Here is a 23,827-nt window from a genome sequence, read left to right as displayed (position 1 = left end):
AGCCTACTCCCAGGTCCTCCACTACAGAGCTAAGGGAGGCTATCTATCCCAGCCCTGGTCAAGCTGGGATTTACGGCACCCTGAGTCTCCAGACCGGCTCTTATAAGAACATCGGTCTGGGCTCTTGGGGCCACGCCACCGGCTTTCCCTGGTCGGTCCTGACAAGGACAGCGAGCCTGGGGAGTTCCAGGGCCTACTCTAGCTGGTCTTCAATCTTCGCTGGTTAAAGCTAACACTCGACCTCGAGCCCTCCGGCTCACCACCTTATATAGCAATCGCCCCCCCCGGGGGGGCCGTGGGGGATGGCAGGTGCGGACGTCGATGTAAGCACCTTCTCTGCGTATGGCCATAACCACGCCCCTTGTGTTTGTTTCCCATCCGTACCAATACACCTCTACACATGTAACAGTGTACAAATTGGAATCTACATGCACACAAATAAATTGGACAGACATTTTTATTTCCAAAAGCGCCACATACGTGAATATGAATTTCACGGTAATGTGGCCCAGTGGTCGCGTGTTCGCCGCTTGTTGCAGAGCTTCGCGGTTCAAATCCAACAGCTGCCCTGATTATTACTGCGGGTGTCCTGACCGCAAAGTACGCGCCACCTGCCTCAGTGGATGGTGAAGATCCTGTGACGTAATTCGCAAGAGTAGGCCATCGTGTGCTGGTGTCATGGTCCAAATTTGAAATATTACCCACACGTTACTCATTTGGGATTATACAGTAATTCCTCGTTTAAAGCGGTAGATGTGTTCATGAGAAGTGCCGCGTTAAGTGAAAATGCGTTAAGCGAAGAATGACTGGAAACACATGGGGCAGATTAACACGTAGGCTTTTGCGACCAATATTATCCATAATAGAGATTTTTGGATTAGATCGCGTAAATATAATTTGTCGTTAAACACGCCACCACCCGATACAGCCGATTAGTAAGGGTTGTCACGTAAAAAACATTACAATTCGTTACTAGTTCAGCAACGAGTATAAATAAATATAGACAATGCAAATTTTAATTGCATTAGCACTATAAAATCAACCTGCAGTCATCCCATGGCATGAAAAAACCCCTCAGATCATGGTATGATGCTGCATATTGTATCATTCCACGCGTATACCCAGAACCCGCGTATTGTTCAACCACACAGATCAAGAAGTAGTTTGTCGAACGTTCATAAAGCGTGTTAAAAAGGTGCTGATTCCATATTGTGCGAAAAGTTCCTCCCTAATAGAAGAACTACATTATAGTGAAAGCGCGATGTGCAAACACGCATTAAGCCAGGACTTACAGTGAGGGAAAAAAGTATTTGATCCCCGTGCTGATTTTGTACGTTTGCCCACTGACAAAGATCAGTCTATAATTTTAATGGTAGGTTTATTTGAACAGTTAGAGACAGAATAACAACAAAATCCAGAAAAACGCATGTCAAAAATGTTATAAATTGATTTGCATTTTCATGAGGGAAATAATTATTTGACCCCTCTGCAAAACATGACTTAGTACTTGGTGGCAAAACCCTTCTTGGCAATCACAGAGGTGAGACGTTTCTTGTAGTTGGCCACCAGGTTTGCACACATCTCAGGAGGGATTTTGTCCCACTCCTCTTTGCAGATCTTCTCCAGGTCATTAAGGTTTCGAGGCTGACGTTTGGCAACTCGAACGTTCAGCTCCCTCCACAGATTTTCTATGGGATTCAGGTCTGGAGACTGGCTAGGCCACTCCAGGACCTTAATGTGCTTCTTCTTGAGCCACTCCTTTGTTGCCTTGGCCGTGTGTTTTGGGTCATTGTCATGCTGGAATACCCATCCGCGACTCATTTTCAATACACTGGCTGAGGGAAGGAGGTTCTCACCCAAGATTTGACGGTACATGGCCCCGTCCATGGTCCCTTTGATGCGGTGAAGTTGTCCTGTCCCCTTAGCAGAAAAACACACCCCAAGCATAATGTTTCCACCTCCATGTTTGACGATGGGGATGGTGTTCTTGGGGTCATAGACAGCATTCCTCCTCCTCCAAACACGGCGAGTTGAGTTGATGCCAAAGAGCTCCATTTTGGTCTCATCTGACCACAACACTTTCACCCAGTTGTCCTCTGAATCATTCAGATGTTCATTGGCAAACTTCAGACGTGCATGTATATGTGCTTTCTTGAGCAGGGGGACCTTGCGGGCGCTGCAGGATTTCAGTCCTTCACGGCGTAGTGTGTTACCAACTATTTTCTTGGTGACTATGGTCCCAGCTGCCTTGAGATCATTGACAAGATCCTCCCGTGTAGTTCTGGGCTGATTCCTTACCTTTCTCATGCAAGAGGTGAGATCTTGCATGGAGCCCCAGGCCGAGGGAGATTGGCAGTTCTTTTGTGTTTCTTCCATTTGCGAATAATCGCACCAACTGTTGTCACCTTCTCACCAAGCTGCTTGGCGATGGTCTTGTAGCCCATTCCAGCCTTGTGTAGGTCTACAATCTTGTCCCTGACATCCTTTGGAGAGCTCTTTGGTCTTGGCCATGGTGGAGAGTTTGGAATCTGATTGATTGATTGCTTCTGTGAACAGGTGTCTTTTATATAGGTAACAAGCTGAGATTAGGGGCACTCCCTTTAAGAGTGTGCTACTAATCTCAGCTCGTTACCTGTATAAAAGACACCTGGGAGCCAGAAATCTTTCTGATTGAGAGGGGTCAAATACTTATTTCCCTCATTAAAATGCAAATCAATTTATAACATTATTGACATGCGTTTTCTAGATTTTGTTGTTGTTATTCTGTCTCTCACTGCTCAAATAAACCTACCATTAAAATTATAGACTTATCATTTATTTGTCAGTGGGCAAACGTACAAAATCAGCAGGGGATCAAATACTTTTTTCCCTCACTGTACCATGAAAAGCAATCATTGCTATGAACATTCATGAGACTCAGTGAGCCTTTCCAGGGTATGCAAGTGTAGTGACATAGAATTGGTCACTAAGTAGCATAGCACTGGCTGCTGGCAGGGAAGGGGATCTGCAGCGTGTAGCAGCCCTGACTGACAGCAGGCTACGGGATAGACCCGAGAGGGATGAAGGGGAAAGGTTACAGAAGGGGCACGTGAGGGAAGCCTGGGAACCCGCTGTTAGGTTCTAGAAAGGGGATTTGGCCAGGGCGGAGCGAGGCCACGCTGGTAGGATAAAAGGGGACCCCGAGCAGGAGCTCGGGGCTGTCGTTTGGAGTGGGATCCCCGTCATCGTCGTTGCTGCTGATGATCGTCACCATCATCGCTGTCGTCTCGTGCCTTCATCGCTGTCGTCTCATCTGATATATTGCGCTGCTAGACGTAGTTGGCTGTCTTCGCTCAGCGCCGTCAGTGTCAGACGGCTAGTGTTGTGTGTAGGCTAGAAACCAGTGTAGAGTTGCGTATAAGCGAGAGACAGATAGTGCGTAACAGTGTAGGGTGTGTATTGTACAAAGTGTGCTCGGTGTTTAATTAAAGAATTGCCTCCAAGAAGTTACGTCTCCAAGTCAGTCACTGCACAAGTATAATAAATAAACAATGTACAACTGTTTAATTTTCGATTTAAAGCTTTCATGACTGCAGGGATTCATCTTCTTGGTTCTTTCGGTAAAGTCACGTAAAATGGAAATACTAAAATAATAAAAATAAAACATAATAAAATACGATTCTCACGACGTTTCGGCCACAACGCAAGCAGCCGTCCTCAGGTGAAGAACAGGTCTGTCGGAAAGACAGCGTCTGAATGAACGCCACCAAGCTTGGCAGCGTATATTTAAGCTGGGTTAGAGGAGGAAGGGCGCCTTGACAAAGGAATTTGCATATCAAAAGTGGGATTTAGCATATTTATGGAAAATACAGATATTGGATTAGTCACTACTTGTGGAATGCGTAGGAGGTGGGGGGGGTCTCAAAGTCATATTATGCCCGTGCATTATGTAGGATTAGCAGTCGTCTGTAAAAGATGTGGTTCCAGACATACAGTACCCTGGCGTCTACAAACTAAGTTGCCTCTGTGGTAGCAGTTACATTGGAGAAACCAAACGACATGTCTCGGACCGCATCCGTGAACATAAAGCAGAAACACGGTAGGACAAACACCTCAGCCGTGGCAGATCACTGTTACAATTCAGTGGGCTCACATGACATTGACTTCACCAAGACAGAGGTTCTCTGCAAGCCATCTGGCTACCATGAGAGATTCATTCATGAGGCGATCCACATATACAAACACAGAGACAATTTCAACCAAGAAGATGGATTCTGGCTCAGCAATCATTGGAAGGACGTAATACACCATTTCGGATCTTAACTGATTGTGTTCACGTTTACGGTGACTTTCAGACCGCAGTCCACTCACTGGCATTGACTATATATATTTTATTCTCCGCAGGGAATGGATTCTTTGCTCCACTGCAAGTCTCCTACCACCACTCTCCCATTGACATATTTCGTTGCTTTCTCTTAGTACCTTTCACGCGACGGTCAATGGTATAGTGTATAGCAGATTGTATAATAATACATATTATAAAAGTGTAATGTTTAATATAATGTATAAGGTAATATATAGTATGGTAATTGTATAGTGAATATACAGCAGTGTGGTATACAGTAGGGTGGGTAGAATAATACATAGTGTAATATTACAATGTTTAGTCTAAGGTATAGGGTGGTGTATAGTAATGCAGTATATAATTTAATGTTGGGTTTGTCTATGGCAGTATATAGTACGGGGTAGACCCGTGTGATGTAAGAGAAAAAAGTTTAGCTGGAGGCATATTATATTTTTTGCGATATAGAATTGTAATGTATGACTGTAATTAGCTCAGCTAATTGGAGAGTATATTTAGTATGTTGATGATACTGATGTACTTTATATTTTAGTTTATTTACGTGGTGGTTTAGCTGCTGCAGCTCCTTACTATTAAAATTCCTTCCCTCTATTACTGCTAACCCTACTCCCTCCCTTTGATGCTGCTAATCCTGCATACTGCATAATACACGGGCATAATATGACTTTGAACCCCCCCACCTCCTACGCATTCCACAAGTAGTGACTAATCCCATATCTGCATTTCCCATAAATATGCTAAATTCCTCTTGATATGCAAGTTCCTTTGTCAAGGCGCCTCTTCCCCCCCTCCAACCCAGCTTAAATATACGCTGCCAAGCGTGGTGGTGCCCATTCAGACGCTGTCTTTCCGACAGACTTGTTATTCACCTGAGGACGGCTGCTTGCGTTGTGGCCGAAACGTCGTGAGAATTGTATTTTACTATGTTTTATTTTTTATTATTTTATAATTTCCCTTCTACATGATTTTACCGAAAGAACCAAGAAGATGAATCCCTGCAGTCACGAAAGCTTTAAATCAAAATTGATCAGAGTATTGTTTTTTGTTTGCATTTGACTGCAAGTATTGTGGTTAATGTAAACATGATTCCTTGCAAAATGTGTCAGTTTTGTTGCCAGAAAAAAGGGGAAAAACCCTATTAGGATATTGATGTAGTTTATATTTTAGTTTTTTATGTGTTGGTTTGGCTGCTGCAGCTCCTTACTATTAAAATTCCTTCCCTTTATTACTGCTAACCCTACTTCCTCCCTTTGTTGCTGATAATCCTACATAATGCACGGGCATAATATGACTTTGAGACCCCCCCCACCTCCTACGCATTCCACAAGTAGTGACTAATCCCATATCTGCATTTTCCATAAATATGCTAAATTCCTCTGTTGATATGCAAATTCCTTTGTCAAGGCGCCCTTCCTCCTCTAAACCAGCTTAAATATACGCTGCCAAGCTTGGTGGTGTTCATTCAGATGCTGTCTTTCCTACAGACCTGATCTTCACCTGAGGACGGCTGCTTGCGTTGTGGCCGAAACGTCGTGAGAATTATTTTATTTATGTTTTATTTTTATTATTTTATTATTCCCCTTCTACGTGACTTTACCGAAAGAACCAAGAAGATGAACTGGTTAATTATAAAGAAAATTCGTAACGGATAAATACAGGCTGCACATCTCCACTGTGACATCTCCCCAAATGTGAAATGTCTCGTTTACTGGCTTCTGGCTTTGGCTGACATCCACATTCAGTCACTTTTGAAAATGGGACTTTCCTTGTCTAAACAGAATGTACATTAATGATCCCAAAATGCATCGTCCCGCAAAGATGAACATCACGCTGTGAATCACCACCCAGCCAATTAGGAACAGGGGGGAGGACCCAATGCACGTGATGCCGACGCAATGACATCAGTGCCAAACTGAACCATGATTGGCTGAATTGCTGTGTGCTGCCCATGCTCAATTGCGTCCCCCAATCGAGGCGCCATTGACGCCACAGTGGAGCCGCTTTTACGGCACCGGGAGGTGATGGCAGCGTCACACTACGAGAGGCACAGGGTGCAGGCAGCAGTGTGAGTGGGAGCCAGGTCCTGGGAGTGGTTGTGACTGTAGGGCACACACGTAGTTCCCACTGGATGTGTGCTGCCCGCCTGCGCCCTTACGTCATTCCCTTAGTGTCAGGGTTCTCACCTGTCCTGTTTTTCCGAGGATCATCTTATGGAGGTTACTGCCGATGGTAATTTGTAATTCTTCTTTGGTTCTTTTCGGTTTTTGTAATTCTCTCCAGGACATTAAAAGTATCGCTTTTTGCCTGATGAGAAAATGTATTTACACTTTCTGGTATTGTGAGATTTTGCGCTTCTGCGGCCGTCTGGAATGCTCTTCCTTCTGACATTTGCAAGCCACTAGAGCTTTGCACTTTTAAATCTCGATTTTGTTTTAGAACTGCTTTTTGTGTTTAGTTTGTTGTCCTTCCCCTGCACCTCCGATTAGCACGGTTGGCAACGTATGGTACGAAAGCAGTTCAACATACATACATATTCTTACTTTCATTAGTTGTCTTGGATTATTGTACCTCAGAGGTGGCAAGCCTAATGCCAGCTGTGAGCTTGTGAGGCTCTCTACATGCGCAGGGGAAGTGGTGACAGGAATGTGAATTTGTCAGGAGTGTTGCTGTCATCAGCATGCTCTCTCGCACTGCTCTGGTTACGCCCACTTTAGTGACTGAGTCGCGAGCAGTGCCAGTCGGTAATTACGAGCCGAATGCGAATCTATTGGCTCGCTCTCGGTGCGAACGTGGGAAGGGAATATAAGGCTGATTGCCTCTGGCCATTGCAAGCGTCTAAATTCAGAGATGTGAATCTCATCCCGTACGTGTGAGAGAGGTTTACGGACGTGGTCCGCACCCTATTTGAAATTTGGAACATTTGTGGATACATTTGTCAGTGCATAAGCCTTAAGAGGAGCTTACATTTTTTAGTTATCGTGGCACTTCTTGTAGAGATATAAAGTACTAAAACTGTGAAATGATTCTAGATTTGAAGTTTTCGTGACTGCAAAGATCCATATTTTTCTTTTTTATTTTTATATTATTTTTTCACTTACGTGACTTTACCGAAAGAACCAAAGAATATGTCAAATGATTGTAAATATGTACTCAACCAGATACAGTAGCATCAGTATTGAGAAGTCTATTGGGTATGGTGGCTGGTGAGTTATGTGATTGACGATAGGGCATTACCCAGGAGTTTCATACCTGTCTGGGGTGTGAACGAATGTGCTCACATATCTGCACCCGACATTGTTAAATCTAAATATTTTTTAATGCCTTTTCTAGATTTGTATTCACTTATAAATGTTTTAATTAAAACATTTCTAAAATAGAACTTTAGCTGTATGTAACGGAGAGGCAGCTATTTACAATTGGATACTATATATTTTTATTTATTTATTTGAGCATAGAGAATAACGTTTATACAGGAGAAAAATGGCATCAATGACAGGACTCTTTGTTCTAATCAGTGATGTCCACTGTCAATTTTGTGCTTGTCATGCTCTCTGTTGGACACAAATCTCAAAGTTAAAGTTGGCTGTGTCTATCAGTGACAGATTGTGGCAGTTAGGGGTCGAAATAATGAGCAATATCCCAGGGAGTACGAGTCAAACGTATTACACGCTTCAAAATGGCATTCATCTCTCAGAAATGGTAGTTAGGGGAGTGCAGAATGGGGGACCCAAGCTGTGCTTCGGAGAAAATTAATGTGCTGCTGATATTCGGCACAACCTCCTTCTAAGCATGAGCACTCTTAACAAACAATATACAGAAATGGCAAGTAATAATAACGGTTACAAAACACGGAGAATGTGGTCTTCTTAGTGTGGGTATATGGCCGTACAGGTGTACATCTCGCAGGACAAGCACAATCGGTTTGGATTGTGGACGCGTTCCCGCTATTACCTTCGCTACAGGGGTGTTAGCAACACGGTTGTTTGATAGGGAGATTTGTACAGCGGGTCGCACAGCTGCCCCAGTGCGCCCTTCATGGATCTCCTGTGAAATCACCCGTACGGTGTATATGCTCCCAGGCGGACTGTGCTCAGCCAAGTGAATGAGCGGATAGAGAACTCCCTGCCCGAGCTAGAGACAGCGGCCTCAACACGTGAAACCAATGTTGGCCGCCAGATGACACAACTCTTGCTGGGGATCGTCTGACGGTTGGCAGGAAATTTCTAAAGCTAGCGGATATGTAAAAAGTCTCACTGGACGGACAGAACGAAACATAATAGGAGGCGATTAAGTCAGCGATGGAGCTATATATCTCATTGCACCGTCACAATTTCAGAATCAACTTCCCCGGAATAATCGTGAAAATATCGGCTTACTATGTTTCAGTAATATGCCTTTGAAACTAAATTCACACCAAAAAACCTCCCAAGCTATGGTTCTTAAAGGTGCTTATGAAGCCACATTGTGAACAGGGTTTACCCTCATCTTTCATGTTTGCAAAGAAACGTGATGCTGAAGAGAGTCATAAAAGTGTGAAAGTGTAAACATCACAATTATGGACTTAAGTCAAATAAACGTGGACATCAAAGCAAGCAGCCCTACCGGTTATGCTTACTGCAAGACCACAATTAAGACGTACACCATCAACTTGCGATGCAATTGTTTGGATGTGAAACAAATCACCAACGGAATGTACACTCCGCACACTTAAATGGCAGCAATGTTGACAGACGCCCATGAGCAATGCTTTGGTCCTCACCTTTGTGGCATGGTGTATTTTGCGTGACAGCCAGCGTTTGTGTTCAATTAACAGGCAGATCTGTTGGTATCTCCATTTTTCTACAATGCTCACAATGGGTGCCGTGACTTGCACCTAATGCGCACGCTTACGTAATCTGCAATGACCAATAAATGAATCGGCTGCATAGGCATATATAGCCCATTTGATACAAAAAAACATAATTACCTTTTTAACACCTATTTTCTGAATATGCATTATCTTACCTATAAACGTCACTTTTTGTCTGTCTGTCTGTCTGTCCGTCTGCGTACGCTCGCTTCGGGGGGATGTAGCTCTCGGACCGTGGGGTTCGCCAAGATTAAATTTTGCAGGTGGGCACGCCCCGGCCCCGCGGTAAACTTAGGCGTTCCCGATTTTTCGTCTCTAAACTTTAAATCGGACCGATTATCGATTTAGTGCGATTTCTCTTTATTTATTTATTTAGTATTGCCGACTGGCATGCGGGAAGGCGGTTGCCCCTGGCAACGGGCGGTTGGCAGCAACGCCGTCGCTGCGGGGTGGACGCCATTTTTTATTCCCGTTAAAAATATGCGCACGCATTAACACGCGACGCTGAGGTAAATTCATCAAAGTTTCACGTCCTCTTCACTCCCCCCCCCCACCCCAATGCGTGCAATTACTATCATAGGGTCGGTAGATAATAAAATAATAGCGATTAGACAGTATTATTGTAGCGCGGGGGGGGGGGGTGACGGCCACAGCACTCAGCCTTGGCCGGGTGGGCAATCTAGGCGAGGCCGGAGGCTCTGCACGGTACTAGGCCTCGACACCCCACGCGTCTCAGGCGACGACTTTGTGGTATAAACTCGATATACCCAGCGTTGCCCGGGGGCAAAATACATTTAAAATCTTCTGAAAACTTTAAAACATAACATACCAATGAAAATACAACTGTGTAATTTAAAATGTAAAACCGAACGCGCCAAGAATCAATTCTCTGAATCGCGAAAAGGAATCGAAGGTTGTAGATTCATTTAGAATCGCCCTGTTCCCTTTTTAACAAACTGCGTGTCTCACACACACACATTCACACATTTAGCTTTTACATTTAACATACAAAACGTCAGCATGTACTGCTGTCATCATAGGCAAAAATATATACACCCTCACCACTCTCCCTCACCACTCTCCCTCACTCACCCTCACCACTCAGCACTTACTATCACTCACCACTCACCCTCACCACCACCACTCACCACCACTCACCTCTCACTCACCCTCACCACTCACCCTCACCACTCTTCCTCACTCCTCACCACTCACGCTCACCACTCACCCTCACCACTCACTAATCACCCTCACCACTCACCCTCATCACTCACTACTCACCCTCACCACCACTATTCACCCTCACCACTCTCCCTCACCACTCACCCTCACCATTCACCCCTTTCCCTTACCACTCACGCTCACCATCACCAACCATCCTCACCCTTACCACCACCACTCTCCCTCACCACTCTCCCTCACCACTCACCCTCACCTTAACCACTCACCCTCTCCACTCACCCTCAGCACTCACCACTCACCCTCACCTTCACCACTCACCCTCACCACTCTCACAACTCACCCTCACCACTCACCCTCACCATTCACCACTCACCCTCACCACTCACCATCACTGTGGTGGTGGTACCTGCTATCATGACAGTAGTACAAGCTGACGTTTTGTATGTGTAATGTCAAAATCTAAATTAGTGAAATGTTAAGCATACTTGGCGACACGTAAGCAAGTTTTTTTTAAAACGGGAATAGGGTGAGTGGTGGTGGTGAGGGTGAGTGGTTAGGGTGAGTGGTGAGGGTGAGTGGTGATTGGTGACGGTGTGATTGGTGAGGATGAGTGGTGAGTGGTCAGGGTGAGGGTGAGTGGTGAGCGATGAGGTGAGTGAGGGTGAGTGGGCAGGGTGAGTAGTGAGGGTGAGTGGTGAGCGTCAGTGGTGAGCGTGACTGGTGAGTGGTGAGGGTGAGTGGTGAGGGAGAGTGGTGAGGGAGAGTGGTGAGGGAGAGTGGTGAGGGTGAGTGGTGAGGGTGAATGGTGAGGGTGAGTCGTGAGTAGTGAGTGGGAGGGTGAGTGGTAAGTAGTGAGGGTCAGTGGTGATTGTTGAGGGTGTGATTGGTGAGGATGAGTGGTGAGTAGTGAGAGTGAGTGGTGAGGGTGAGTGGCAGTTGTGAGTGGTGATTAGTGAGGGGTGAGGGTGAGCGTGAGTGGTGAGGGTGAGCAGTGAGGGTAAGTGGTGATTGGTGAGGGTGTGATTGGTGATGATGAGTGGTGAGTAGTGAGAGTGAGTGGTGAGGGTGAGTGGCAGTTGTGAGTGGTGATTAGTGAGGGGTGAGGGTGAGCGTGAGTGGTGAGGGTGAGCAGTGAGGGTAAGTGGTGATTGGTGAGGGTGTGATTGGTGATGATGAGTGGTGAATGGTGAGGGTGAGTGTGAGTGGTGAGCGGTGAGGGTGAGTGGTTGTTGTGAGGGTGAGTGGTGAGGGTGAGTGGTGAGGGTGAGTGGCAGTTGTGAGTGGTGATAGGTGAGCGGTGAGGGGTAAGTGGTGAGTGGTGAGTGGTGAGCGTGAGTGGTGAGGGTGAGTGGTGAGTGCTGAGTGGTGAGGGTGAGAGAGTGGTTAGTTTTTAGGGTGAGTGTTGAGGGTGAGTGGTGAGGTTGAGTGGTAAGGGTTAGTGGAGAGTGGTGAGTGGTGATTGGTCAGTGGTGATTGGTCAGGATGGTGAGTAGTGAGGGTGAGGTTGAGTGGTTAAGTTGAGTGGTGAGGGTGAGTGGTGAGGGTGAGTGGTGGTTGTGACGGTGAGTGGTGAGTGGTGAGGGTGAGTGGTGAGGGTGAGGGGTGAGTGGTGAGGTGTGAGTGGTGAGGGTGAGTGATGACGAAGAGTGGTGAGGTTGAGTGGTGAGTAGTAAGGGTGAGTGGTGATGGTGAGGGTTAGTGGTGAGGGTGAGTGGTGAGTGGTCAGTGGTGAGGGGTCAGGGTTAGTGGTGAGGGTGAGTGGTGATGGTGAGGGGTGAGTGGTGAGGGTGAGTGGTGAGTGGTGAGGGAGAGTGGTGAGAGAGAGGGGTTAGGGTGAGTGTTGAGGGTGAATGGTGAGGGTGAGTGGTGAGGGTGAGTGGTGAGGTTGAGTGGTGAGTAGTAAGGGTGAGTGGTGATAGTGAGGGTTAGTGGTGAGGGTGAGTGGTAAGGGTGAGTGGTGAGGGTTAGTGGTGAGGGTGAGTGGTCAGGGTGAGTGGTGAGGGTGAGTGGTGAGGGTGAGTGGTGAGCGGTGAGGGTGAGTGGCAGTTGTGAGTGGTGATGGGTGAGTGGTGAGTGGTGAGCGTGAGTGGTGAGGGTGAGTGGTGAGTGCTGAGTGCTGAGGGTGAGTGGTGAGAGAGTCGTTAGTTTTGAGGGTGAGTGGTGAGGTTGAGTGGTGAGGGTTAGTGGAGAGTGGTGAGTGGTGATTGGTCAATGGTGATTGGTCAGGATGAATGGTGAGTAGTGAGGTTGAGTGGTCAGGTTGAGTGGTGAGGGTGAGTGGTGAGAGTGAGTGGTGAGTGGTGAGGGTTAGTGGTGAGGGTGAGTGGTGATGGTGAGGGGTGAGTGGTGAGTGGTGAGGGTGAGTGGCAGTTGTGAGTGGTGATTAGTGAGGGGTGAGGGTGAGCGTGAGTGGTGAGTGGTGAGGGTGAGCAGTGAGGGTAAGTGGTGATTGGTGAGGGTGTGATTGGTGATGATGAGTGGTGAGTGGTGAGGGTGAGTGTGAGTGGTGAGCGGTGAGGGTGAGTGGTTGTTGTGAGGGTGAGTGGTTGTTGTGAGGGTGAGTGGTGAGGGTGAGTGGTGAGGGTGAGTGGCAGTTGTGAGTGGTGATAGGTGAGCGGTGAGGGGTGAGTGGTGAGTGGTGAGCGTGAGTGGTGAGGGTGAGTGGTGAGGGTGAGAGGTGAGTGGTGAGGGTGAGAGAGTGGTTAGTTTTAAGGGTGAGTGTTGAGGGTGAGTGGTGAGGTTGAGTGGTAAGGGTTAGTGGAGAGTGGTGAGTGGTGATTGGTCAGTGGTGATTGGTCAGGATGAATGGTGAGTAGTGAGGGTGAGGTTGAGTGGTGAAGTTGAGTGGTGAGGGTGAGGGGTGAGTGGTGAGGGGTGAGTGGTGAGGGTGAGTGATGACGAAGAGTGGTGAGGTTGAGTGGTGAGTAGTAAGGGTGAGTGGTGATGGTGAGGGTTAGTGGTGAGGGTGAGTGGTGATGGTGAGGGGTGAGTGGTGAGGGTGAGTGGTGAGTGGTGATGGTGAGTGGTGAGGGAGAGTGGTGAGAGAGAGGGGTTAGGGTGAGTGTTGAGGGTGAATGGTGAGGGTGAGTGGTGAAGGTGAGTGGTGAGGTTGAGTGGTGAGTAGTAAGGGTGAGTGGTGATAGTGAGGGTTAGTGGTGAGGGTGAGTGGTAAGGGTGAGTGGTGAGGGTTAGTGGTGAGGGTGAGTGGTCAGGGTGAGTGGTGAGGGTGAGTGGTGAGGGTGAGTGGTGAGCGGTGAGGGTGAGTGGTTGTTGTGAGGGTGAGTGGCAGTTGTGAGTGGTGATGCGTGAGTGGTGAGTGGTGAGCGTGAGTGGTGAGGGTGAGTGGTGAGTGCTGAGTGGTAAGGTTGAGTGGTGAGGGTTAGTGGAGAGTGGTGAGTGGTGATTGGTCAGTGGTGATTGGTCAGGATGAATGGTGAGTAGTGAGGGTGAGGTTGAGTGGTGAGGTTGAGTGGTGAGGGTGAGTGGTGAGGGTGAGTGGTGAGAGTGAATGGTGAGGGTGAATGGTGAGAGTGAGTGGTGAGTGGTGAGGGAGAGTGGTGAGGGTGAGTGGTGATGGTGAGGGGTGAGTGGTGAGGGTGAGTGGTGAGGGGTGAGTGGTGAGGGGTGAGTGGTGAGGGTGAGTGGTGGCGAAGAGTGGAGAGGTTGAGTGGTGAGTAGTTAGGGTGAGTGGTGATAGTGAGGGTTAGTGGTGAGGGTGAGTGGTAAGGGTGAATGGTGAGGGTTAGTGGTGAGGGTGAGTGGTGAGCGGTGAGGGTGAGTGGTTGTTGTGAGGGTGAGTGGCAGTTGTGAGTGGTGATGGGTGAGTGGTGAGCGTGAGTGGTGAGGGTGAGTGGTGAGGGTGAGTGGTGAGTGGTGAGAGAGTCGTTAGTTTTGAGGGTGAGTGGTGAGGTTGAGTGGTGAGGGTTAGTGGAGAGTGGTGAGTGGTGATTGGTCAATGGTGATTGGTCAGGATGAATGGTGAGTAGTGAGGGTGAGGTTGAGTGGTGAGGTTGAGTGGTGAGGGTGAGTGGTGAGGGTGAATGGTGAGAGTGAGTGGTGAGGGTGAGTGGTGATGGTGAGGGGTGAGTGGTGACGGTGAGTGGTGAGGGAGAGTAGTGAGGGAGAGGGGTTAGGATGAGTGTTGAGGGTGAATGGTGAGGGTGAGTGGTGAGGGTGAGTGGTGAGGTTAAGTGGTGAGGGTGTGTGGTGAGGGTGAGTGGGCAGGGTGAGTGCTGAGGGTGTGGTGAGAATGAGTGGTGAGGGTGAGTGGTGAGGGTGAGTGGTGAGGGTGAGTGTTGATGTTGAGGGTGAGTGGTGAGGGTGTGTGGTGAATAGTAAGGGTGAGTTGTGAGGGTAAGGGTGAGTGGTGAGTGGTCAGTGGTGAGGTTGAGTGGTGAGTAGGAAGGGTGAGTGGTGAGGGTGAGTGGTGGGTGGTGAGGGTGAGTGGTGAGGTTGAGTGGTGAGTAGGAAGGGTGAGTGGTGAGTGGGGAGGGTGAGTGGTCAGGGGTGAGGGTTAGTGGTGAGGTTGAGTGGTGAGTAGGAAGGGTGAGTGGGGAGGGTGAGTGGTCAGTGGTGAGGGGTCAGGGTTAGTGGTGATTGTGAGTGGTGAGGGTGAGTGGTGAGGGTTAGTGGTGAGGGGTGATTGGTGGTGGTGAGGGTGAGTGGTGAGTGGTGAGGGTGAGTGGTGAGCGTGAGTGGTGATGGTGAGTGGTGAGTGGTGAGGGTGAGTGGTGATGGTGAGTGGTGACGAAGAGTGGTGACGTTGAGTGCTGAGTAGTAAGGGTGAGTGGTGAGGGTTAGTGGTGAGGGTGAGTGGTGAGGGTTAGTGGTGAGGGTGAGTGGTTAGGGTTTATGGTGATGGTGAGTGGTGAGGATGAGTGGTGAGGGTAAGTGGTGATGGTGAGTAGTGAGGGTGAGTGGTTAGGGGTGAGTGGTGAAGGTGATTAGTGAGTAGTGAGGGTGAGGGTGATTAGTGAGTAGTGAGGGTGAGTGGTGAGGGTGAGGGTGATTGGAGAGGGAGAGAGTGAGTGGTGAGCGTGAGTGGTGGTGGTGAGGGTGAGTGGTAAGCGTGACTGGTGAGGGAGAGGGTGAGTGGTGAGGGTGAGTGGTGAGGCTGAATGGTCAGGGTGAATGGTGAGAGTGAGTGGTGAGTGGTGAGGCTGAATGCTCAGGGTGAATGGTGAGAGTGAGTGGTGAGGGTTAGTGGTGAGAGTGAGTGGTGAGGGTGTGTGGTGATTGGTGATTGGTGAGGGTGAGTGGTGAGGGTGAGGGAGATTGGTCAGGAAGATTGGTGAGTGGTGAGTTGTGATGGTCAATGGTGAGGGTGAGTAGTGAGTGGGAGTGGTGAGGATGAGTGGTGACGGTGAGTTGTGAGTGGTGAAAGGTATTGTCAAAGCCCACCGGGCTTTGACAATACCTTAGTATCTGTATTTATATGTAAGGTTATTAAGAAATATATTTTTCACCCGGGCAACGCCGGGTACTTCTGCTAGTAATATATATTTGTCTCTGAATGAATGTAAACAATTGTGGCTTGAGTACTCAAAGTTAAAGGTGCTGCCCTGCAATTGCTCGCTCACGCCACGGCTGGCAGAAGGGTCTTAACGAGATGGATCTCGAGAGAGCCCCCCTCTGCAGGGCATTTGGCCTACCCTTCCATGCAGGCCAGAAGTATTCCACCACACGTGACCTGCCGATTGACTGTGGTGAATCCACTTATACAACTGGGTGGACCGAGTTGGTGGGGCAGGTGGTGGAGGTGGAATTTAAGAAACTTACATTGCGGTTACATTGTTCCTCCCCTCACCCCTTCCCCCATTTTCTTGCCTTCCCCCTTAAATCCACTGCTCCCGATCGTTACCCCTACTGCGGTAGGGCAGTGAGCCCGGGCGCTTCCGATCGATCACTAAATTTTGAGGGTGCATTGCTCCGAGTTTGGTACACGTAACCTGCTGTTTTTTTTTATTTGCTTTCCATTCTGGGTTATAGAATGAAAAAAGAAAAGTTATATATTTATTTAAAAACAATAAACTTACGTTCTTTCAACTGTCGAGCCGGGAGATCGAATCAGCGACCTCTGGATTACAACTCCAGTGCACTGATAACCAAGTACACCACTGTGTTAGCGTCCCTTGGCCTTGAGTATTAGGTACTGTAATCAGGTAAGAAAATCTAAACAAAATGCATTACTGTTCAACACGTCGGGTTTTGCGACCATCATTATCCCAAATCGAGGTTTTTATCGTTTAGATCTCGTAAATATAATGTGTCGTTAAACCCACCACCACCCGACGCAGCCAATTGGCAAGGTTTATCACTTAAACAAAACATGCCAATTCGTTACTAGTTCAGCACACTGGTGTGTTGGAGACAATTGTAAATATTGTGGGTTTACTCTCCAACACAGTCGTGTGCTGAACTAGATACGAATTGGCACATTTTGTTCATGTGACAAACCTTACTAATCGGCTGTGTCGGGTGGTGGTGGGTTTAACAACACATTTATATATTTATGTTATCTAACCCAAACAAAACCCTCTCATAAAATGTAATACTGCATACGTATTGAAACCAAGTGGACGCTGATTTGTAAGTTGACCTCATCAAATCCTATCTATGAATGCCGCAGCCTCTCGTTGTAGGACTGACCGATCACAATGTGCCAATTATAATTAAGAGTTTTTAGAAGGTAGAAACGTTTTGCGTCGGTTTGCTCGAAGAGAATGAAATGAAAATACAATACGCCCTTGTTGTTGAATTTAATTGTATTACACAAAATAAGCAATACAAAAAACATTACCTTTTTGAGATTATTAACTTTTGCAATGTTTCGTCATTAAGTAAGACCAAAAATCTCAATGTATGGTCTGTTAAAACAGCAACCTGTGCCGAGAGAGATCAGTTTATTTGCTCTCTCAAATTATCTACAAATCATTTGATTTCCAGTATGTATAATATATATTTTCGAGCAAAGAGTGCTGTTTTAAAACAAACGATTGCATAAAAGTATTGATGTTTTGTGGTATAGCCTACATATGGGGAACGTGCATTGGTTTACTGCCCACCATTACTTTCTTGGCACATCACTACTGGCATGAAGCAGCAACAACAACAGCTTCTATGCGACATCTCGTGTACCTTGACGCTGCCTGTGATGGAGGCTGACGTGGAAACTCTGCAAGTGTTAAGTTAAATTTAGGTTCCTTTCCAGAAAGAGGGTGGACCACTTTCCCTCGAGGATGGGCACAAGCGGCCACGTCTGTCATGTATCTCTCTGCTCGGCAACTTCTCTTTTTCGGCATTATGTCGTGCAGCTCTATTAGAGGACCGTAGCATTGCTCAGAACCGTTCCTAGAAACAACCCTGACTGGCTGGAACATGGATGGAACGTGGCTGAACTAGATTTGTAGTGATTTCTTTCGATGTGTGGGAATGCTTACCAATGATATAATGAGAAAGAATCTCCACGAGATATACTTGGGCAGTTATTTATGCACTTGTTAAAACGTTTGTTTTCAACTGTATATTACGGGAACCTGCCATGGATGCTTGATCGGTTCGATTACTTGCAATATAGTCACCAACATTTTAGCCAACTGTGTGGATTCCATTTACCCCTGTAGCTTAATGAGCCTACCTGCACAAGTGGGTAATTCATCGCTAATCTAGCTTGTCTAATACATTCATCATCATGCTTGCAGTTTAGATCTCGCTCCTTGGACACAGGAGGTATTTAGCCCCAACAAAGGAATTAATGCAAGGGACTCGAAATGTATTCATAAACATGACAGTCGCCTTTTTTCCTGACAATGCATTATAACAAATATATACACACGAAATACTCCCCGCCATCGGAACGTGGAATCCCGCCACAGTCTCGTGACCGTGAATGTTTAGAGGGGCACTCCACCACGCTCGTTCGAGTGACAAACTGCTGTTATATACCATATACATTTTAATAGAGGTAATTGCTTGAAATGTGCATTGTGATTTATAGTATACTGCATATGCATTTATAATATGCTTTTGTTCCAGTTCCATATGTGCCAGGGTAGCTCAAGCATGGGACATTAAATCAGCATTCCTCACACTGCAGGATGCAAATCCTGGGGGATCGCGGTGTCATTAGAGCTCGGTTGCGACTCAGGCTGATGAGAAATAAACAACAAGGAAAAAGCATCTGTTTTATTAAAAACAGAAGGTCACATTTTATGATTTTTCTTTTTTTAAGACAATCAAATAAATACGAAGATAAATATATTGTCTGAAATTGAAGAAAAAAACATCTCGGATGTATTTTCCACGGACGTTTGTGCAACACCAAAGAACTTGGACCAGATGTGTGTGCCCCTAGCAATCGTGAGAAAGCCAAAATCAATACAATGACCAAAATGTATATTAATTTAGCTGTGGGTAATTGACAACACAAAAAGCTTGGAATTGCATCTATTGCACTGTGCTTGCGTACCAACGTATTACAGCATCCCGTACATACGCGTTTCATAAAAGTTATAATTTACGTGATGTCCATGTTTTGCGAAATCATATCCACGTTCTGCATACGTTGCTAACTGCTGCATGCCAAGTTTCCCTATTCTGTTTTTTCTCAAGTCCCCATCTGTAAAGCCTTTATCTCTCTCCCGACGTGTGCCCTGGTTATTCACGATGCTCGGTTTCCCTTGTGGTTGACCTTTTAAGTTGTGTTTGCTCTTGAGTGATATCATTGCATGATCGTATTCAAGTCACCTGGTCTAAAACCAATATTAATTAAAACGGCTCACAAGGCCTCATTTGAAAACAAAAGTGGACAACCATGGAGCCTCTGGGAAACAACGTACAGTCGTTCAATTTTCATTGACGGCCAGTGTCCTTCATTTGTATGCAAATTACGTCATACTGTACATTGCAAATGTCTTAGTTTGAAATAAAGTAAATGTGAGTTGTTGGCTTGGTCCAGTTAATTTTAAATATGCAATCAAACAAACCGATTTATTTTAAGAGATTTATCTCATTATATAATGTGAAGCTAAAAACACCGTCGTCTTTGTGGTGGACTTTATATTTTTATGCTTGCGTTTGGCTGCCTTAGACCCAATGCTGTTTTAAACGCACAAACAGCTCATGATCGGGTGCCTTCTCCTCTCGTGCTCTCCAAAGTTCCCTTATTCTCTGCATTAATTTTTATCCCTTCACACTTCTCTGATGTTCACCATTTTTTGATGTCCACATTCTAAATCGGTCTGCCTCTGGCTTTGCTCCACATAGTCTTCCTTCCGTTCTGAACCCCTCGGTCGGCACTCCTCTTGCAAATGACCCCATTTGTTACCACACAGCAACAACATCGTCACCCGACTGGCGGGCTATGACCGTCCGTGCAAGAGAGCTCCTTCCTGATAAGCTTGTGGTTGTAAAGAATGGCACAAATACCAAATGTAATAATTATTCACCTGTAAGGGCCATACGCGTATCTCGCCCACAGTGCTGTTTTTGTGTGGAACAATGTGCGCATCACCGATGTTACATATATATTATCCCCTGCTCTGTGCCCTGCAGGAATGGCAACTTACTCGGATAAGCTGTTCAAGTTCCGTAATGGGCGCTGGGAGGACATCCTTAGCGACCCGGTGAATGTGCAGCGTGGCGTCGCCTCCCGCTTTGCTGGCCGCTCGGTTGCCTGCATCGACAGGAGGGTATTACACGCATTTCCAAGCATCGATGAATACACTGTAACAACATAACAAGTTTATATATCTTCTTGGTTCTTTCGGTAAAGTCACGTAGAAGGGAAATAATAAAATAATAAAAATAAAACATAATAAAATACAATTCTCACGACGTTTCGGCCACAACGCAAGCAGCCGTCCTCAGGTGAAGAACAGGTCTGTCGGAAAGACAGCGTCTGAATGACTTCAGACGCTGTCGTGAGAATTGTATTTTATGATGTTTTATTATTATTATTTCATTATTTCCCTTCTACGTGACTTTACCGAAAGAACCAAGAAGATGAATCCCTGCAGTCACGAAAGCTTTAAATCGAAGTTTATATATATATACGCAGTCGATTCTCACTTAACGCGTCTTGGTTTCGTGACTTGAATTGGATATAATGCGAATTAGTCGACAGAACAACGTCACACAGGTAGGAATAAGCGGTTGTACGACTGCCTCAGCGTAGTATCACACAAGGCGGGATGCTGCTGGATGCTTCTAGATGCTACCCATGCGCCTCAGTCTTTGTTCGGCCTGCGTACGCATCTCACGTGTTATTGCGGACTGTGCTTTACCCTATATTATATTAGTTAATATAACGCAATTTTTCCATAACGCGGTGTTCTTCAGGAACGCAACTACCTACGTTATAGGAGAACATACTGTATATATCTTTAATAATACACATTATATCTGCGTGCATATTTTTTCCAATTGTTTTTGTTACAAGATGTTTCTGTTGTTTGAACAGAAAACAATGTGGCATTGCATAAAATTTGACCGCCCAAGTTTGCGTGTTTGTTTCAGTGTTGTTCTTAAGTCTTCTTGGTTCTTTCGGTAAAGTCACGTAGAAGGGAAGTAATAAAATAATAAAAATAAAACATAATAAAACAATTATTTTATTACTTCCCTTCTACGTGACTTTACCGAAAGAACCAAGAAGATGAATCCCTGCAGTCACGAAAGCTTTAAATCGAAATTGTTCTTAAGTGTTATTCTTAATTTATAGCCAACAGCTCCGTGCTCCCAGTACCTTATCTGACAAGTTCACGAATGGTTTCGAGCGAGCCAGAGCGATGCAGAATTCATAGCTAAGCAAGGCTGCTTTGTGTCCCTAACAACATGCTACTCGCAGCCCTTGTTCTGCACACTTTTCATTGGAGGCAGGGAGCTAGGCTATGTATGTGTATGTATGTTAAGCTTCTTTCACATCATATGTAGCCAAGCGTGCTAATCAGAGGTGCCGGGGAAGGACAACAAACTAAACACAAAAAGCAGTTCTAAAGAAATTATTTTTCAATCTGGATTTAGAAGTGCATAGTTCCAGTGGGTTCCTGATATCAAAAGGAAGAGCGTTCCAGACGGCCGCAGAAGTGCTTCTGAAAGCGCACAATGCGGTGACCTCCTTTGTTCGATGGTTAGCCAAAAAACCGCCGCTGCTAGGATGACCGGAGTTTGCATGATGGTTTATGTTCCTTGATGAGATCAGAGAAGTATTGTGGTTCATCTGTGGCAAGCACTTTGTGTGTAATGAGCGCGACCTTATAAATGGCTGAGGAGTGATGATACTTTGGGCACCACGGTAGCAAGTGGGCACCACGGTGGCGAGATGTTAACTACCTCGTCCGATATACAGGAGGTCGTGGATTCGATCCCGATTCTGACGCCTGTATTTTTGGAGTTTGCATGTTCTCTCCATGGTCGTGTGGATTTTTCTCCAGGTCCTCCGGTTTTTACCTCCACATTTATAATAACACGCGTTTAGAGTATTTGGCTGCGATAAATTTCCACACTATAGGCCACTTCATTGCTCTATCATTTGTGGTCAGGTCGCTTTTGAAAAAGAGCGATATAGCTCAGTGGGCCTTACCTGGTAAACTAAAAAAAATAGTTTAATTTAAATATTTCTTCGGTAAGGGAATACCACTCATGGGAGATTACTCTACAGTCCCTCCTCAAAAAGTCCCGCATATGTCACAACCCCCTTTATATAGCCTCAATCTTTCTGGAACCTCCCGGAAGGTTTCTCAAAGCTCCTCGCTATCCTCTATCCCACAAATTCTGTCCCTTGTTCTCTTCTAACAGCCCTGATCTATGTTGCTGGAAAATACTCGTTGTCGTTCATCTACAGCTTGGTTCCCTCCCTTCACTCCCCCTCTTTATTTCCTTAGTCAAACCAAATCACAGAGTTTACTTTAACCCGTACAGAACATTTTTCTGGCGTCACTTGCTCCCGCATGTTTGCACTGTCTTTTTCGACTTGCGTGTGTTTTATGTCACTGTTTAAATTAAAATACTGGATAGAGCTTACTTTTACCTGTACATAACTTTTTCGGGCACCTCTTGCTTTCATATTATATCTGCACTGTTTTGATTTGCATGTGTTTTGTTTACGACTGTTCAAATACCTCGTTTGTTAGTTGTGCAATATTCCATAAGGACCCTGCTGTACTCTTTCTCTGCACCATTGACGTTTTTGTCTTTGTTGTTTTTGTTGCCGCTGCTGTGCTCACGCAGCACAACGAACCTCCCGCGTAAAATAGCCGGGTTAACTGGCTAAATGGGACCATCTGTGTCACAAAGCAAAATACCCTAAACTAAACGTCGCCTGCCTCCAACTCTCTCCTCTCCCTCTTTTCCCTCTCCTGCCAATTTCCTCTTTTCGGAATCCTCCGCCAATCCCCAATGCTTTCCCCGCGCCGTGCGCGTGCTCTCGATCATGAATGATTTTACCCGAGGTGTCCTTACGTGGCCCTTGCATTACCCCAAGGTGTCCCCACATGACCTTACATAACCATAAGCTACGTTAGCCTATGTTTAGTTGAAATTTTAAGTTTTTCATCTTGTATTTTTTAAGCTACGCCGGCCAGCTGTTTTTTGGCAGTTGAAAATATTTTATTACCACAGTGGTCCTGTGTAGTGTTGCCAACTTGGCGATTTTGTCGCTATATCTCGCAACTTTCTAGGTTTTCCTGGGGAAAAAATGTTGTTTGGGAACGAGTACAAGATGCAAACATTGGGGGAATTCCAGGGTATCTATTAAGGATCCTGTATCAGTTTACTTTGTTTAATACTCGGTAAATTGTCTCGTGACGATATTCACATCTTTAAAAGGTCTACCTTGTGACATCTGGGGGGGTTTTTGACGTTTGTTTGGTGACGTTCCTCTAACGGGAATTGGCAGCACTGATGACGTGATGGATATATAGTAAACATAGGCCAGTGGTGCAGTTTAAAGGGTTTGGTATGATATCCCCAGGAAGTTCAAGCTAATATTTGCATCACATCAATGTGGGATTTAGTTTATTTGCTCACTGTTTTAGTTATTCCATGAACGTGAACTTTGATCGAGAGCGACACCAAGGTAACATGGTTTTTGTCTTTTGTGACTGAGAGCAGACGTTTATACTGAGTTTGACTTTTGCTTTTGAATTGTTTAGGTGCAAAGTGGACAGTGCCCAGTTATGGCAGCTGAGTTTCAGTATTCTTGGATAAGGTTGTGATTCTTTTGATACCTTTTTTTTGTGAAAGCTGTCTGTTTTCTTTTGGTCTTTTGGTAAAGTCACGTAGATAGGTTCAAAGAAAATAACCAAAAACTATGACGTTTCAATCGCAAAATAAGCGGTCATTCCTGATGTGTTGCGATCGAAATATCGTAGTTTTTTGTTATTTTCTTTGAACCTATCTACGTGACTTTACCGAATGACCCAAAGAATAGGAATTCCTGCAGTCACGAAAGCTTTAAG

At 45.9% G+C, this 23,827-nt stretch overlaps 1 protein-coding gene across 5 annotated transcripts in view; it reads left to right on the top strand.

The window, feature by feature from the left end:
* Positions 1–23,827, top strand: part of CRTAC1 (cartilage acidic protein 1) — a 709,809-nt gene that overhangs the window by 187,939 nt on the left and 498,043 nt on the right. For all 5 annotated transcript variants that reach the window (XM_078855610.1, XM_078855612.1, XM_078855611.1 and 2 more), the window contains exon 4: positions 19,926–20,062. In XM_078855610.1, coding sequence (XP_078711736.1) covers positions 19,926–20,062 — 137 coding nt within the window. The remainder of the gene's footprint in view (positions 1–19,925; positions 20,063–23,827) is intronic.

This window comes from Lampetra fluviatilis, chromosome 4 (assembly GCF_964198595.1).
Source record: "Lampetra fluviatilis chromosome 4, kcLamFluv1.1, whole genome shotgun sequence".
Classification (NCBI taxonomy): Eukaryota; Metazoa; Chordata; class Hyperoartia; order Petromyzontiformes; family Petromyzontidae; genus Lampetra; species Lampetra fluviatilis.
The sequence above is the reverse complement of the archived record's forward strand: the minus strand, read 5'-3'. Positions and strand labels throughout refer to the sequence as shown.